Consider the following 15,675-nt stretch of genomic DNA (forward strand, 5'->3'; position numbering starts at 1 on the left):
CGTTTTGTGCCCCTTGCTGATCTCTCTGAGGATCTCTGCTCCATTATGAGCTGTTATATTTGTTGTTTTTTGGACTTGGAGATCTAATATGTGTTTTCCCCGCTCCTTCCATAGAAGTATAGCTGGTATATATAGAGGGCCATTAGCGGAGCTGGTGGCTGCTGTATATGGCTGACTTACGGTCATAGCTGTATTTGACCCATCTGTCATATGCTGTTTTTCCCCACAGGGGCAGCAGTATATGAAGCACTTAATGTAATTGTGTAGCTCCAGTTCACTTTCTGATTGTGAGATTTCATGCGTGTCACCAACATTTTGCCGATATCTTTGGCCGGTAGCTTCTGATATGATTGATATGATGCAGTTTGTTTGATTACATTTATTTACTGCAGGGTTTGTAATGAGGCTTTCTGAATAGATTTTAGAGGTTTGAGATTTTATAGAGGTTCTAGTGGGCTCAGGTTTAAAGCTAGAGTGATACTGGTATCATATGACACTAGAAAACCTAAACAATTCATTGGTATTAATCGGTCCTACTAGCTTGTAGTGAAGGACGTTAAATAACGCTCTGAACTTATGCTAAATTTTGGCGAGGAAAAACTGTCATGTTCATTTTCAAAGGGGTCGCTTGACCTCTGACCTCCAGGTATGTGAATGAAAATGAGTTCTATGGGTACCCATGAGTCTCCCCTTTACAGTCATGCCCACTTTATGATAATCACATGCAGTTTGGGGCAAGTCATAGTCAAGTCAGCACACTGACACACTGACAGCTGTTGTTGCCTGTTGGGCTGCAGTTTGCCATGTTATGATTTGCACATATTTTTTTATGCTAAATGCAGTACCTGTGAGGGTTTCTGGACAATATTTGTCATTGTTTTGTGTTGTTAATTGATTTCCAATAATAGATATATACATACATTTGCATAAAGCAGCATATTTGCCCACTCCCATGTTGATAAGAGTATTAAATACTTGACAAATCTCCCTTTAAGGTGCATTTTAAACAGATACAAAATGTGATTAATATGCGATTAATCGCGATTAACTATGGACTATCATGCAATTAATCTCAATTAAATGTTTTAATCGATTGACAGCCCTAATTGTAACAATTTATTCGCCTGAAAATGTCTTATTCAGAGTTCGGTTGTACTTAGCTCCACCCTCTTGTGTCACATCTGGTTGTAAAAAACCAAGAAGGCGACGGCCAAGATGCCAAATTCGAAGCTTCAAAACGACAGTCCACAAACCAACGGGTGACGTCACGGTGACTACATCCACTTCTTATATACAGTCCGTGGTTTTATCTGAATATAGGAGGTTGTTTCCGCAGGATAATGAGAATATTTGAAGTTGTTTGATGAGATTTGGTGAAAGAAGTGTTTTAAGGCTCTTACCATACTGTAGTTGTGACACCGTGGGTTTTAACCAGCTTCCTCCTTGTACGTGTGCACAAGGCTACCTCTAGTTCTCTTAGGATTCAACCTCAGGCTGCTTGATTTTATGACCAAGTGGAGGGAAATGGTGGAGGAGGAGGAGGAGGAGGAGGAGTGTAAATGATGTGCAGAGCTTCATCTTCCCTCACGCCCTGCACCACCACCACCAACACTCTTTAACCCAGGGCATGGTGGGAGACAAAGTCAAGCAGACAGAATATAGCGCTGCTGCACACAGCGCATGTGTGTGTTCATGTGTACATGTATGTGCATGTGTGTGTGTAGTGAGACGTGGTCTGTCAGTGGCACTCATGCATTATGTGGAAATGTGCTGCGATGATGTCCAGTGGGACTCTCTCTCTCTCTCTCTCTCTCTCTCTCTCTCTCTCTCTGTGCTTTGTGTGTTTGGTGCCAAAGGAAAAGTCATGTGCACAAATGCGTACATGCATGCAACATGCACTTGAATGCACACGAGCACGTGGCACAAAGGCCTTATTCAATCTGACACACACACACACACACACACACACACACACACACACACACAGACACACACAGGAAATGAAGGAGGCAGTACAGACACTATGTGTACGTCTCACACAGAGTTGTACTTTGTCATTTTCAGAGACGCGTCGGTGTTACCTGCTGGTGTAACACAACACTGATTCAGTCTGCAGCCGTTGAATGAAAGATGCTCCAGTTTCTCTTCTGTGTTTGTCTGCAAACGAGGTTGTTTTCTGTCCCACTGGTTTGTTTGTTTTTTTGTTTGTTTGTAAGTAGGATATTTGAGGGAAAGTCACGCAATAGACCAGGAAATAAGATCACATTTTGTTGCAGATATTGGATTTTTTTAAATAGGATTTCTTAACATTGCAAAGCATTATTGATTATTGTTGGTATTTTCTTTATTAAAGGTTCTCTATACGATATCCAGAGCATTAATGTAGCATCAAACAACTATTGTCTATGTAAAGATATAGAGGAGTAATGTCTACCTGAGCAGAGAATGAAGTCTCTCTCCCTCTGTGTGTGTTGTAATAAGAGCTTCTCCGTGCTTTGTTAGTCAGGCCTGCTGCCTGTGCATGCTTTTAGTGCATGTTCTTGCATGTGAGCGTGCCCGACTGGCTATAACTCATGGCTGCCACTCTGCACTGCAGGCTGTTCTCATACAACGTTCGTAGCGATACCTACGGAAAGTAATGCACTGTAATTCATATATATCCCACAAAATGAATTTCCCAATCTCGCATTTAGCACCTTTAAATCATGTATAAGTGACCTTTTTGACAGGTGGATTTTCACATTCTGAATTGCTCCTTGTTGTAGGAGTCATGTACAGTCGTTAACTCAGTGTTAACCCTGGACACCACCAGTTTAAAGGTTTAATTGCCATGATTTAAGCGTTAAGAGGCTGTATAACTGTTATGGGTCAGACAGCTACAGTGATGATGACTCTGTTGTCCAGCCGACACAGTGGGAACCCGTTCAACCCGAGTAATTAATCCTTTAAATAAAGGGAATATGAGCTTCATTGAAGCCGTTATATTGTGTCTGACAGTGTCAATAGAGGTGTTGAATTGAGCGATGGCTTGCCGCTGTGTTCAAAATGGCTGCCTGCCCGGCGTGAGCGACGTTTACGGTCGGTAAAATACTGATGGTTTCTTTTCATCTGGGCCGCTCAGACAAGAGGTCCGTATGGATTTTTACCTCGTTGAAACTATTACGGACACAAAGGGGCTTCATCCTCGCCCCTTTCCATCCTTTTTTCATAAAAGACCTCCGCTCATGGTGCTCGCCTCTTTCTGTGAGTCGATGAAGATGTCTTACAACTATTTGACACACTTCAAGAGCGGCTGATGATACAAAATACCGTCATAAACGGCCTTATTACAGTAATTCCAGTCACCGGATATCACTGGAAAAGTTTCCTACACACAATGTATTTGTGTTGGAAAATATTCTTTTGTGAAAATCTAAAACATTTCATCCTCATTGTTTTTTTAAGAAACTATTGCTGGGATTACTCATAACTTTAAACTGATTATGATGCAGTGTCTAAATTGTTTTTCCACCATCACAAATAAAGCAGCCGGTTAGACTGTTATCAGCTTATTAAATGGGTGTTATCAGTGGTTATCAGCCTCATAAATGTGGGTCACAAGGGGCCTGCTACACCCACTAGTTGGTTTTTATCATCTATTCACATGCTAGATCACCGAAAGAAGGAATAAAAGAACACAACAGCGACCTCTAGTGACCGCAGTAATTATGACCCGAGCAAAAACGGAAGTGAGGCGCTGAGGTCAGGGGCGAGACTGGGGTTTGCATCTTGTGTGAAACCAACAACGTGCAGTATCACTTTCACTTTTCAAACATAGTTATTTTAAAGCCAAAACACCATGTTTTCCCTTGTTTTTCGTATCCTAAACATAAAGAAGTTGTTTTGTTTGTGTTCAAAACGTAACATTTCATTCGGTTTGACAACGTGTTAGAACGTTTTGCTTTTAGCTTTCACGTTTACAACGCAGTAGGTGTAGCAGGCCTCTACTGACCCACATCTATGAGGCTTATAACGACTGATAACGCACATTTAATGAGCTGATAACAGTCCAATCGGAAGCACCAAATAAGAGAATCTGTGCAGCATCCATCCAAAAGAATGCATTAAACACATTCATACTGTAGTATGAATGATGAATCAGGCAAATATGTGATAAATATGGTACACACTTTATAGTTAATCTTTAAATGTATTATATTATTATTTGAATTATTATTAGTATTTAAACGTATATATCTTTGTAGTTTTAAAGTTTTAACTTTTTAAAAGTCTGTGAAATAAACCCCGCATGTAGACGTAATCACTGATTGATTTTTAGGAATTTTATCTTTTTTTTTTGCCATTTTTAAAACCACCTTTAGTGACAGCTTTTCCGTGCATGTGGCTGTTTTGTTAATAGTACTAGCATGTTGATGCACTGTCCACTGTGTAGTACTTCAGTTCAAGTCAAATCTGATCTTGTGGACTTTATTATTGCAAAATAAATAAAATAGGTAAATATCCTGTAGGTATTGCACAGCGAGGTTTGAAACGTTGATGGATCTTGGAGAGTTACTGGAGGAGAACTCCAGGACGCCATAAATAATACAGGCTAAATAGACGCATATATTCATCAGCCACTATTCCACTTTCCCCTGAACTGTAATTGATTAAAACAGATTTGAATATCTCAAATGATTTGCAAAGAATTCGCCATAACTCAAAACTCCCCGGCAGAGAGCATTGGATGTTTTTTGCTCTAAAACAAGTGGTGAATAATGGAGGTTTGTTCTGTGCAGCTGGGATCGATGATATATTGACGGGGGCAGAGGTCGGGGGCAGCCATCGTCAAACCGCCACGCGCTGTGGGCGGGGCCTGACACCTGGGGGACCGAGGGGAAAGTGTGTCACTGGACCTTATCCAACCCGCCACGGATTTACACAGATGACGAAGCAGTTTAAGTCCTGCTCATCGATAGGACCAGATTGGTAAAGTTTATCTCACCTTATAGCTTAGCGTAGTTTAGTGTAGCTCAGAGTAGCTTAGCTCGGCTTTGTTAAGTTTCCGATGATCCCCGACACTTCACCCACATGAGGTTTATTTTACTAGAAGAGATGTCGGTTGGTTTCAGACGAGTGTTATGTAAAATGACAGCAGAGCTTCTGTTGCTCTGTTAGTGTGTCACACGCACTATGTCTGGCCCATTGATCCCAGCGAGCTGCAGTGAGTGTGTGTGTGCTCTGACCTGTTTGTGCAGTGGAGTGTGAGGCCAGCGGATGCTGTTTCAGGGTCAGCGCTGGTGTGGGACTAAATGGACCAGTCCAGGAGGCCGGGCCGGCCCACTCACTGTCAGTACTACTGCTGTCACATCACTACCAGGTCATACAGAGCAAACTCTTTGATACAGCTTGACTCTGATGGATCGCTGCTATCGGACGCTGCGGTCTGTTTGCTCTGGAGCAATCCTTCGCCATGTGTCACACACTTGTCACATCTCAGACTGACTTCAAGACGCTTCGATTTTTTCTGAAATTGAATTCCTTTTTTTGTGTTGTCATAAAAATGGGTTGTCCTGTTTTGCTGTAAACGTCATTAATAGGCAGATTGCAGGCAATACCGACCAACTTTACTGTCTTTCAGATGCTGTAGTAGGTTCAGTTTTAGAAGTAGAGTGAAGATCCAGATATCACATGAAACTAGAAAAACTAAGCATGTCATACTAGCTTTTTGGAAAGGAGGCTAAAGTTATGCTCAATTTTAGCGAGGAAAAATTGGCATAGCCATTTTCAAAGGAGTCCCTTGACCTCTGACGTCAAGATATGTGAATGAAAATGGGTTCTATGGCTACCCACGAGTCTCCCCTTTACAGACATGCACACTTTATGACAATCACATGCAGTTTGGGGACAAAAAACTGTAAAGCTGAGACTCTTGTGGATCCAATGAGTCCAACTGTATTCATGTATGATGATGTTAGTCCCCATAGTAGCCATTTCATTGTATTGAGAAAAACATTTTTAAATGTGACCTCACTGTATAAAATGACCTGTGGTGACCTCTAGGATAATCACAGCCTCATGAAACTTTACAGCCACAAACTAGAGACCTAGAGCATTCAGAGGATGGATGGCTTTCCTAGCTAGATTGACAATAAGGGGGTTTCTGTGCAGTTTACACAACAGAAAGTGCTCGCCATCCAATCGTCAAAAAATGCAATTCCTGCAGAAATCTGCTCGTAGTGACGGCGGCTGTGTCCTCGTAAAAGCCTTTAATTTTGCTTTGTTCAATTTTAAATACATCTGTGTTTATAATCTACTCCAACCAGTTATGTAAGTTACTACAAGCAACCACGGACGCATTCAGCTGAAAGTAGAGTCACTACGACTTGCCACCGCTGTAACGATGGCGGAACACACAACGTGGTTGCCGGATTCGTCTAGGATCTTTGGTTTTTCTATCCCCCATAAAGGGGAAGTATCCGTATGTGTCCGGTCTGGTCTATAGCATAAGCAGACTTTGTCATTGTTTCTTAACCTAGCTAGTTCACATCTTAATATTGGTCAATTAATTATAAGTCATCATTACAAGACGAATGACCGAATGGAAATCCAGAAGTGATCCTCATGTTTGTCATCGGGGGAAAGATGCTGAACAAAGTGACTGGTGAAGAGGCGTTGGCCGAGCTGTTAGCTGTTTATGGTTTTGATGGATTCCTCCTTCGTTGCCGAGGCAATCTATTTTAATGAAATGGATAACACTCATCATCTGCCATTTGGCACACAGCTCCGTCCTGTACCGTCCAGTCTGCCAGAGCTTCTCTGAGCAGAACCGTCTCGTTGGCTGCTCCTCCTGCATGTGTGGAGATGTGACCTTGAAGGGATCCTTTGTAATGTTCAGAGTTGGACCGATGGTGAAAAACTTAATGGAATATTGCAGCATCGGAGGCGCCAATCAGACAGCTGCTGCAGGGTTTCCAAAACGCTGATGTTTTTCATGATGCTTTTAACACGTTTTTGTGGCAAGAAGATTCGCTGAAAATACAGTTTTGAGATACTTGTATTGTCCATTTTCTGCTACTTTATACTTCTGCTGATCTACTGATTAGAGAGAGTGAGAGTGCAGCAGTTAAAATAAAATAACATCTTTTGTAGTGGTAGTATTGTTTTATGTGTTATCAGTTTCAGGAGTCCTTGGTATGAATGAGGCAGTAATTAGAGACAAACACAGCAGAGGGAGACAAAGTTTGATCAGGTTTTCATCTCAGACCGGCGGCTGTCCTCACATGTTGATGTGTTGTTATTCAGTCCGGTATTTCTGCATGTACAGTAGCATCTAGAGAGACGGTGGGGGTGGGTTGACATATTTAGGGATGTGTGTGCTTTTATGTCATCTTGTCCCTTGAGGGGACATCAGTGGGCTGTGTGGATTTACCAACCTCTGGATTGCTTTCTTGCTTGAGTGGACGCTCTCTCTACCACGAATCCTGCGAGCCTCCATCACTCGATATGGACACACACACACACACACACCCTCAGAGTAAATGTTAGTCACTGTGGTCCTCAGGGAGAAGGTGTGTCCATATGTGCAGTAACTGCAGTATTTTTTTTGTTGCTCCAGCATTCAGATCTTCTCTGTAAATTACCTGTTCTCTCTTTTGAGATGAAAAAACAAAACAGTACCCAACATACAGAGAAATGCATGTTATATATTCTCAGTTTTCATGACGGCACCCCCTATCTGTGCAATAATCAGTCAGAATGCTGTTGTTTCTTTTACATACATAGACTGCTGCATATAGCCAATCAATAAAAGTTATTTAATGACTGACTAGTGCTCAATAAATACTCTGACGTTGGGTCTTGGGTCTCCAAGAACGTTAGAAATCCACCCAGATCTTATCAAACTCTCTAGTTGGTGTGCTAATTTTAACCGATGTATTATATATTATTAACCGCCAACATTAGTGCGTCTCATGCAGCGGTGCACCAGCTGCAGTGTGTGAGCACAACAGACAACTTAGTCCCCAGTTCACCCGTCCGGGAGCGTTACTGACGCTGCGTGTAGTGTCGAGGACACATGCAGCCACTTTCCCAGTAAAAGTCTCCACCGCACATTTAGTTTAGTTTAGCAGGTTGTCATCTGTGTGTCTGCCAGGCGCAGTGTCCGACAGACCGTGTGTGTGTTTGTGCTACGTTAGCAGCTGTAAAATGGTGCGTAAATTTAATCTTCCTGACCAGTTTTACTGCCATTTCCGCATCACCTTACTGTATATTATCTTGAATAGGAAAACCAGCCACTACGAAGAGATTTGATAAATCAAATAAATGTATTTAGGCAGAGTTAACAGGCTCTGTTTTTTTCCCTCTCATCAGTAAAACAAGCAGAATGTACGCTAGCCTTTCATGTTAGATTCAATGTTATAAATCAGCCCGGTTGCACAAAAAGGCGTGTGAATGACACGATATTACTCAAGGCAAAAGTGTGCAATAAGAACCCCATTCTTGCTTTAGGCGTGTCATTTTCACGCCATGTAGTCTGTACTCACTGCAATGTAATGACGTAAAAAAGGGGAGAAAGACCGCTATTTCAGGTGGATGGGTCCAACAAACACAGGCCTTTCAACCAGGAGACTGGTGTTGTGTTTTGTAGGGTACGTTAGTGACATTTGCCACACGTTTTCTGTAGTGATGTTACATTGTTGCCGTACATATTTTACTTTGGGTACGTACTTATTTTAAGGCCAACCATGACGTTTATCTTAACCTAACTAGGTGGTTTTGTTGCCTATTCCTAAGTCAATGGCTTTGTCGCCTCCTGCTCAATACAGCGTATCTGCGAGGCAAAACGTGACACTGACACGCTATCCTCTGGTGGACAGGCGGGTCTGTTGCACACTTTGGCGTGAAATGGGGTTGTAATATTCACCGCAAACAAAGGGACATCTTTCAGGTTTCAGGTTTCAGTTTGACTTGAAAGTCGACAGGTTCATCATCTGAGATGAGGTATCACAGGTCTAGTCAGGTACAATTCTTCAGATCTATGAAGATAAATATTTATAGTAACATCTCCCCGGCCGACACTGACACTGACTTTAAATGAGTCATGACACGAGGAAGAGCAAACTTTCAGCTCTGATGTTACAACAAACTCCACCACCGTGTGTTTTTTCCTGTAGTTCCCGGCACCTCCATGTACTTTAATTGTGTGTACAACCGTCTCTCTGACTGTTTGTCTCAGTGAGGCAGGAAGCTGCTCTCTGTCTCTACAGTAGAGTTCGTCTCTCCGTATGGAAACAATGGCTTTGTCAGTAAAGCAGCTCTCTTGTTTGCTTCCCCTCCTCCCCCTCCCCCCATTTTCCTCTAACAACGGGAACATCTTGAGCTCTTCCTCCAGTTTTTACCGCTCGCTCTGATTTCTCCTCGTACCCGGAAACTGGCAGAGGATGCTCATTATCTTCCCTTTCTGTTGTTGTGTGTAAAAAGTGTGCAATTATGGCGCGCCTCTTGTAGACAGCCAAACCTTTCTATAATGAGGAGATCTCCTTAAGCGGGCGACACTGTGCATGTGTGCACAGCTTTATGGAAACATGGAGTTTTAATTCAAAGTCTGACCAATAAAACACGACAGACGCGGGTTCATTTTGTGTTGTTTTGAAGTCGTGAAGCAGCGTGAATGTGTTATGTTAACTGGGAAGACGTCCTCCTGAATATATCTACACAACAGCGAGGGGAATGATTCAACACGCCACGAGGAGATGTCGCTACTGTTGTTGGTGTTTAAATGAGATGAAAGCTTCAGAGGAAACGGATGCGTTTTGGTTTGATCTGTGTTTACTGCATTCAGCGGTTCCCTTGAAAGGATTTAAAGTGGTAATCAGTGGGATAATGGTTTGTTGTTTTGTCTCCAGTCGTGGCGCCAAGCATTCATTGCTGTGGTGATTTCTGCATGTCCCAGCCATCAGTTGTCATTCAGAACAGCGTGCCTTCTTTTGTCTTCATCATCTGCTCAGGTGCGTTTGTCCAATAAGATGGATATCATGTCGTAGTTCTTTCTATTCATTCAAAGGAAACTGGAAACTTCCTCTCTGCTGGTATTAGCTTGCTGGCGTTGCGCCGAGATTTGTATCATTTAAAAAAAAAGAAGAAGCTGTGTTTGTCTCTGGAGATGAGCCCTCATTGTGTGTGTTGTTGATTCGCTGCTACACAATGAAATTATCACGGGGGGGAAATGTGCTTAATAAAAGATAAGTGAACTGATTCACAGCCTGACAGCGTGCTCGTTGTATAAACTGTGTGGATGCTTCATTTGAGGATAATAGATGGAATAACAATTAGCTTTTTATTCAAACAGGAGAGGCCGATAAGGAAATGTAAATATATTACAAATGTATTATGTTTAAAGCTGCATTAATCTTTTATTTATGTAGATTTTGGATCAAATGACAGCTCTACAAAGACTTTTAGCCTCCTTTAGCGCATTGTTTTGGTTTCCAGTTTGTCTTCATTTGGCTGCTTTCATTTTATGTAAATCCCTTGACATGTTTTAGAGTATTTCTACTCTGTTTTATTGCTACTTTTACTAAAAGTTAATCTAAGGAACTTTCATTTTGCGTTGATTTTGGCCCCTTTGAACAAAAGCTGTCTTTAGAAAACCTCTCATTTGACTTCAGCAGGGTCTGACAGTCTGACAACTCCATCTTCTTATTTATTAATAGTTTTTTTTCCTCTCTTCCCCAGTTTGCTCCCAGTATTCCCGCGGTGTCTTCGCCATCTTCGGCCTGTACGACAAGCGCTCGGTCCACACGTTGACGTCCTTCTGCAGCGCCCTGCACATCTCCCTCATCACGCCCAGCTTCCCCACCGAGGGCGAGAGCCAGTTCACCCTGCAGCTCCGGCCGTCCATCCGGGGGGCGCTGCTGTCCCTCCTCGACCACTACGACTGGAACAAGTTCGTCTTCCTGTACGACACCGACCGGGGTGAGTGATGACGATGGACTGCTTTTGTCCTTCCTCTTGAAGTTTATATACAAGTCAGACACGTGCAGCGTCAGCGTGTTCTAACTAACAACCTTTTAAAGCACCGAGTGAACTGATTCTTCCACTCTGGTGACTTTATTGTGTTACACAGTAAAATAAACCCATCGTCCATGGATCGTTTCAAAAACTAAAAAAATAAACTCCTCTGTCGTTATGCCTTTTGCATTTCCTGCATCATGTTACCAACTTGCTAGCTTGCTAAATCGTTATCCTCTGTGGCTTCTAGACGCCAACAGAAACGTTAATATAGCCGTTGCCTAGCAGCGGTGTTTTCACGACTTGAACACCAAGCATATCGTGTACACGACTTACCATGTTGTAAACACGAGCTCACGAGTTAAATATAGGTATATTTAATTCAAAATGATTGGATTTAATTGCACTAAATGTGTCAGCAGCAGCAGGCGGGTTTGTGGTGTGTCTTTGCCCTCGTGCCCCCTACATGGCGAGCACAGAGGTGTGAATGGATGTGGCGCTAAAATAATGGCTGTTTTTAAGCCACGACATGTCTTGGGGCCACCGAGTGATCAATATTGCTGTGCAGCTGCTGTTAGAAGTGTTGTGGATGGTGTTGGACCTCTCTCTCCATCTGTCTCTGGCTCCGTTCCCCTCCTGACGACCAGGACACAGTATTTCTCTCATTCTCTCTCTGTGGATTTTTTCATTTTTTCTCCTCTTCTCTCACCACATACACACACTCTCAGAGTCAATAGGTTTGTACTTACTCACCCCCCCGTGTCACATTTCCATTACAAGACAGAATGGATACGGGCTACTGCTTGGATCACATCTCCACATCTCGCTTTCATACATTTTCCACCAGGTAGTGGTGGGGGGGTTTCATTCTGTCTCTGCTGCGGAGGAGACTGCAGTGAGTGTCTGAGCAGATTGGCTCTATAGGAGCTACAGAGTATCAGGACCGCCTCCCTTCAGAACAACTCATTCCCTGCCTTCTTTTCTCTTATCTCAGGTTGTACACGCTTCACTGGGTAAAAAGCCTCCTCTCCTCTCAACAAAACCCACTAGTATCTGATCAAGTGTTCTCAGAAAACACAACAAAGGTTCCTCTATCTGTACGACGACGCTGCCCCACAGACACGGGAGCTGACTTTTAGTTTGCTTTAAGCCTCAATCTGCCATCAAAACTAGGGGTGACACGATTTTAATTCTAAATCTGAAATCGAGCGATCATCAAAATTAAAAGCAAGATCGATGATTGCTTTTATTTTTTCCGACTCCACCCCCTCCTGTGCGTTTGAAGGAAATTACAGCTGCACTTAAGACATGTAACAGCCACCTCACTCATGGTTTGAACTATAAACCAGCACGAAAATCACAATTACGAACATAAGCTATCATATTCTGACTAGACAAATTACACTAACAAAACACTAAAACAAACACTTAAACTACTCAGTCCAGCACTCGGGACTAGGCATGCATGATGGGAAATGTAGGCCATCCCTGTTGCTACGATACTCAGGGCACTTCCTGCATGTCTGCGGCATTTTACACTGCATGAATTAGTCTAGCAGCTAGCGGACTTTAGTTAGTTAGTTAGTTTCCTTACTCATCATAGCTCCTATACTCTTACTTGGTTTAACATTAAGTCACTGTATCTTCCGACAGAACAACACATTGAATTTCAGCCTACACACATGTTTTTTCAGCTGATTGCGAGTGCCGTCTCTTTGCTCCGCGCACAGGTTGTCAAAAGCTTCGCCTCTGCCCTCAGTGACACACAGCGATCAGAGTAGAGAGAGAGAAACAAGCACGACAGTACATGACAAGAAAACCATATTTTTATAGATTACAGCCCACTTGTAATTCACTGCAGAGAGATTTATGTTTTGTTTTTGTATTGATTCTGTGCTGAGGTGGGTCACACAGATACTGGTATTGAAAAGATGCAGCTTTTTATATTGTAGACTAATTTTTGAAACACTTTCTAAATGAAAGGGAGTTCAGTTCTCTTCTTAAAGAAGAATTTGAACATGTAAATGACAAAAACAATGATCTGTTGATCTTTACGAATCAGGACTCCATAGTCGAACAACGACATGTTTAAATCGAAAATCAAATTGAATCGTTGATTTGGAGAATCGTGACACCCCTAGTCAGGATGTAAAGAGAATATCAATTATAGCAAAGATGTTTCTAAAATCTTTACCAACTCTACCTTTAAAAAGAAAACCAGTTATATATGTGGTGAATTTTCTGGAGCTCAACAGCCCTGATGTCTCTGTCCGTGGTGCTGAAATCAGTCAGCAGCCGTATTTCAACAGACTGTTGGCTGATGTTTGAGCTCAGCCGCTCTGTGGAAGTGGCTGTCATCCTAACAGTGGGAAACACTGGCTGTCGAGGACATACTGGATGCAACACAGCAGATATGAAAAACATGACTGGCTCACCGCGGGTAGCTATGGTTGGACGGAATGAGTCATTCTTCATAGATAAACTATTTTGTTGGATTTCTTTCAGAAGGACTCCGGTCGTATTTGAGGGCAATTTTACTAGTTGTTTCATGTTGTAATGAAACATTTGTAGACGTGTTTATTGATTGCAATCACCGTAAATCTCTTTTGCTGCCTGGTTTTGCATGAAAGAGAAGTTCTGTACGAGCATTTTTCAGTCAAAGTCTTCTTTCTGCGAGGAAAGCAGAAGCACCGTCCTCCAGATTATTATTTTTTTTTGTATTTCTTGTGGAGTATTTGTACTGCACACTCTATCCATGAAGTAGTAGTGTGAGTAGGAGTGTACTCAGCTTCTGAAGAGGCAGACGTGCATATTTTAAAATCCTCAAATGTCATGAGGACTTGTGTCTTTGTTAGAGGGAATGAATGTGTGCGAGTGTGTGTGCATGTCAGCAGTGACTGGCTGGCTGTATACGGACGTATTAGTGTGTCTGTGTGCGCATGCGGCTGCCTTTCAGGAGGCTTTTGGGTGCAGGCGGCAGCACTTTGGCCTGAGGATTTTGTTCACACACACAGGGCCGGGCAGCCATTCATCCAGTATCGACTATAATGTAGAATGAGCCCACGCATGGCCGAGCTCAGTCAATGAGCGCCAGTCTGACTCCCTGAATCACAGCTACCGCAGCTCCACAGCTCCACAGATACTGTAGTCAGAGCTGCTCCCTTTAGCTTCCTCTACTAGTCCCATAAATACTGTTATACGCACACTCATATAGTACATAAAGGTACATATACACACAGAATAATATACACATATATATAGTATATAATAATATACAAAAAAATTCCATGAATTTGTAGAGTAGAGGAAACAAGAGATTAGGAAACAATACAGGAGAGTAAATGAAAGGAGAGAGGAAACTATGAGGGAGAAAATGAGAGGAAAGGTAATAAGAGGAGAGTAAACAAGGAGGTAGGAAAGGAAATGAGAGGAGAGGAAACAAGGAAAGGGGAAGGGAAATGAAAGGAGAGGAAACAAGAAAAGGAGAGGAAAGGTAACAAGGAAAGGAGAGGAAAATGAGAGGAAAGGTAATGAGAGGAGAGGAAAAAAGGAGGTAGGAAAGGAAATGAGAGGAGAGGAAACAAGGAAGAGGGAAAGGAAATGAGAGGAGAGGAAACAAGAAAAGGAAAGGAGAGGTAACACGGAACAGAGAGAGCAAACTTGGGAGAAAATGAGAGGAAAGGTAATGAGAGGAGAGAAAACAAGGAGGTAGGAAAGGAAAAAAGATGGGAGGAAATGAGAGAAGAGGAAAAAGGGAAGAAGGAATGGAAATGAAAAGAGAAGAAACAAGGAAAGGTAATGAGAGGAGAGGAAACAAAGAGGTAGGAAAGGTAATGAGAGGAGAGGAAACAAGGATGTAGGAAAGGATAGAAGATGGGAGGGAATCAGAGGAGAGCAAACAAGGAGGGAGGAAAGGTAATGAGAGGAAAGGAAAGAAGAGGGGAAAGAGAAAGGAGAGGAAAACAAGGAAGTATGAAAGGAAAGGAGAGGAGAGGAAATGAGATTAGAGGAAACAAGGAAAGGAGAGGAGAGGAAACAAAGATAAAGGAAAGGAGAAGAAACAAGGAGGGAGGAAAGGAAATGAGAGGAGAGGAAACAAGGAGGTAGAAAAGAAGAGAGGAGAGGAAACAAGAGGAAAGGAAAGGACGGACTCAGTGAGGAAGGAGGAAGGATGAAGACGCTGACGATATCCGTCACACACTGAAGAGATCAACAGGGAGGAAACACACATAAACCCAGATGTGCACTTCCTGTCCTCGCCGCACGCTGCAGCTGTTTCCATCTAGCGTCCAGCTCGGCTTCAATCAGAACAACGTGCGTTGGCCCGTGGCGGTGGCGGTGTCTTTGACGCTGATGCTGATTGCGGCTGGCTGCTGCTCCACATACAGCCTCGGGGCTACACATTTATCAGCTGGTAATCAGCTGGCCCCCCTCGCACGCCGCACTCGCCTTCACTGCCACCACTGCGGCTTCCTGTCCATGCGGCACAATAGGGCATGATGGGATACCGTAGATACTGAACAAGCAGCTCACTCCAGCTGCTGATTTGTATCTGGTGAGATAACAGCGGAGAGAACAGAGTGGGTTTTAATTTAGTTTTCTATTCTAATACTATTAATTCTAGTAATTAGATTTTTGTTAGTTTTACTCAACAGTTGAACCTTTTAGTCTGATATGAAGTCA

The 15,675-nt window shown here is 42.7% G+C and overlaps 1 protein-coding gene across 1 annotated transcript in view; it reads left to right on the top strand.

Moving 5' to 3' along the window:
* The window catches only part of gria4b (glutamate receptor, ionotropic, AMPA 4b), a 185,227-nt gene that overhangs the window by 115,596 nt on the left and 53,956 nt on the right, over positions 1 to 15,675 (top strand). The window contains exon 6 of the mRNA XM_037748409.1: positions 10,717 to 10,956. Coding sequence (XP_037604337.1) covers positions 10,717 to 10,956 — 240 coding nt within the window. The remainder of the gene's footprint in view (positions 1 to 10,716; positions 10,957 to 15,675) is intronic.

The sequence above is a fragment of the Sebastes umbrosus genome, chromosome 17, assembly GCF_015220745.1.
Source record: "Sebastes umbrosus isolate fSebUmb1 chromosome 17, fSebUmb1.pri, whole genome shotgun sequence".
NCBI lineage: Eukaryota > Metazoa > Chordata > Actinopteri > Perciformes > Sebastidae > Sebastes > Sebastes umbrosus.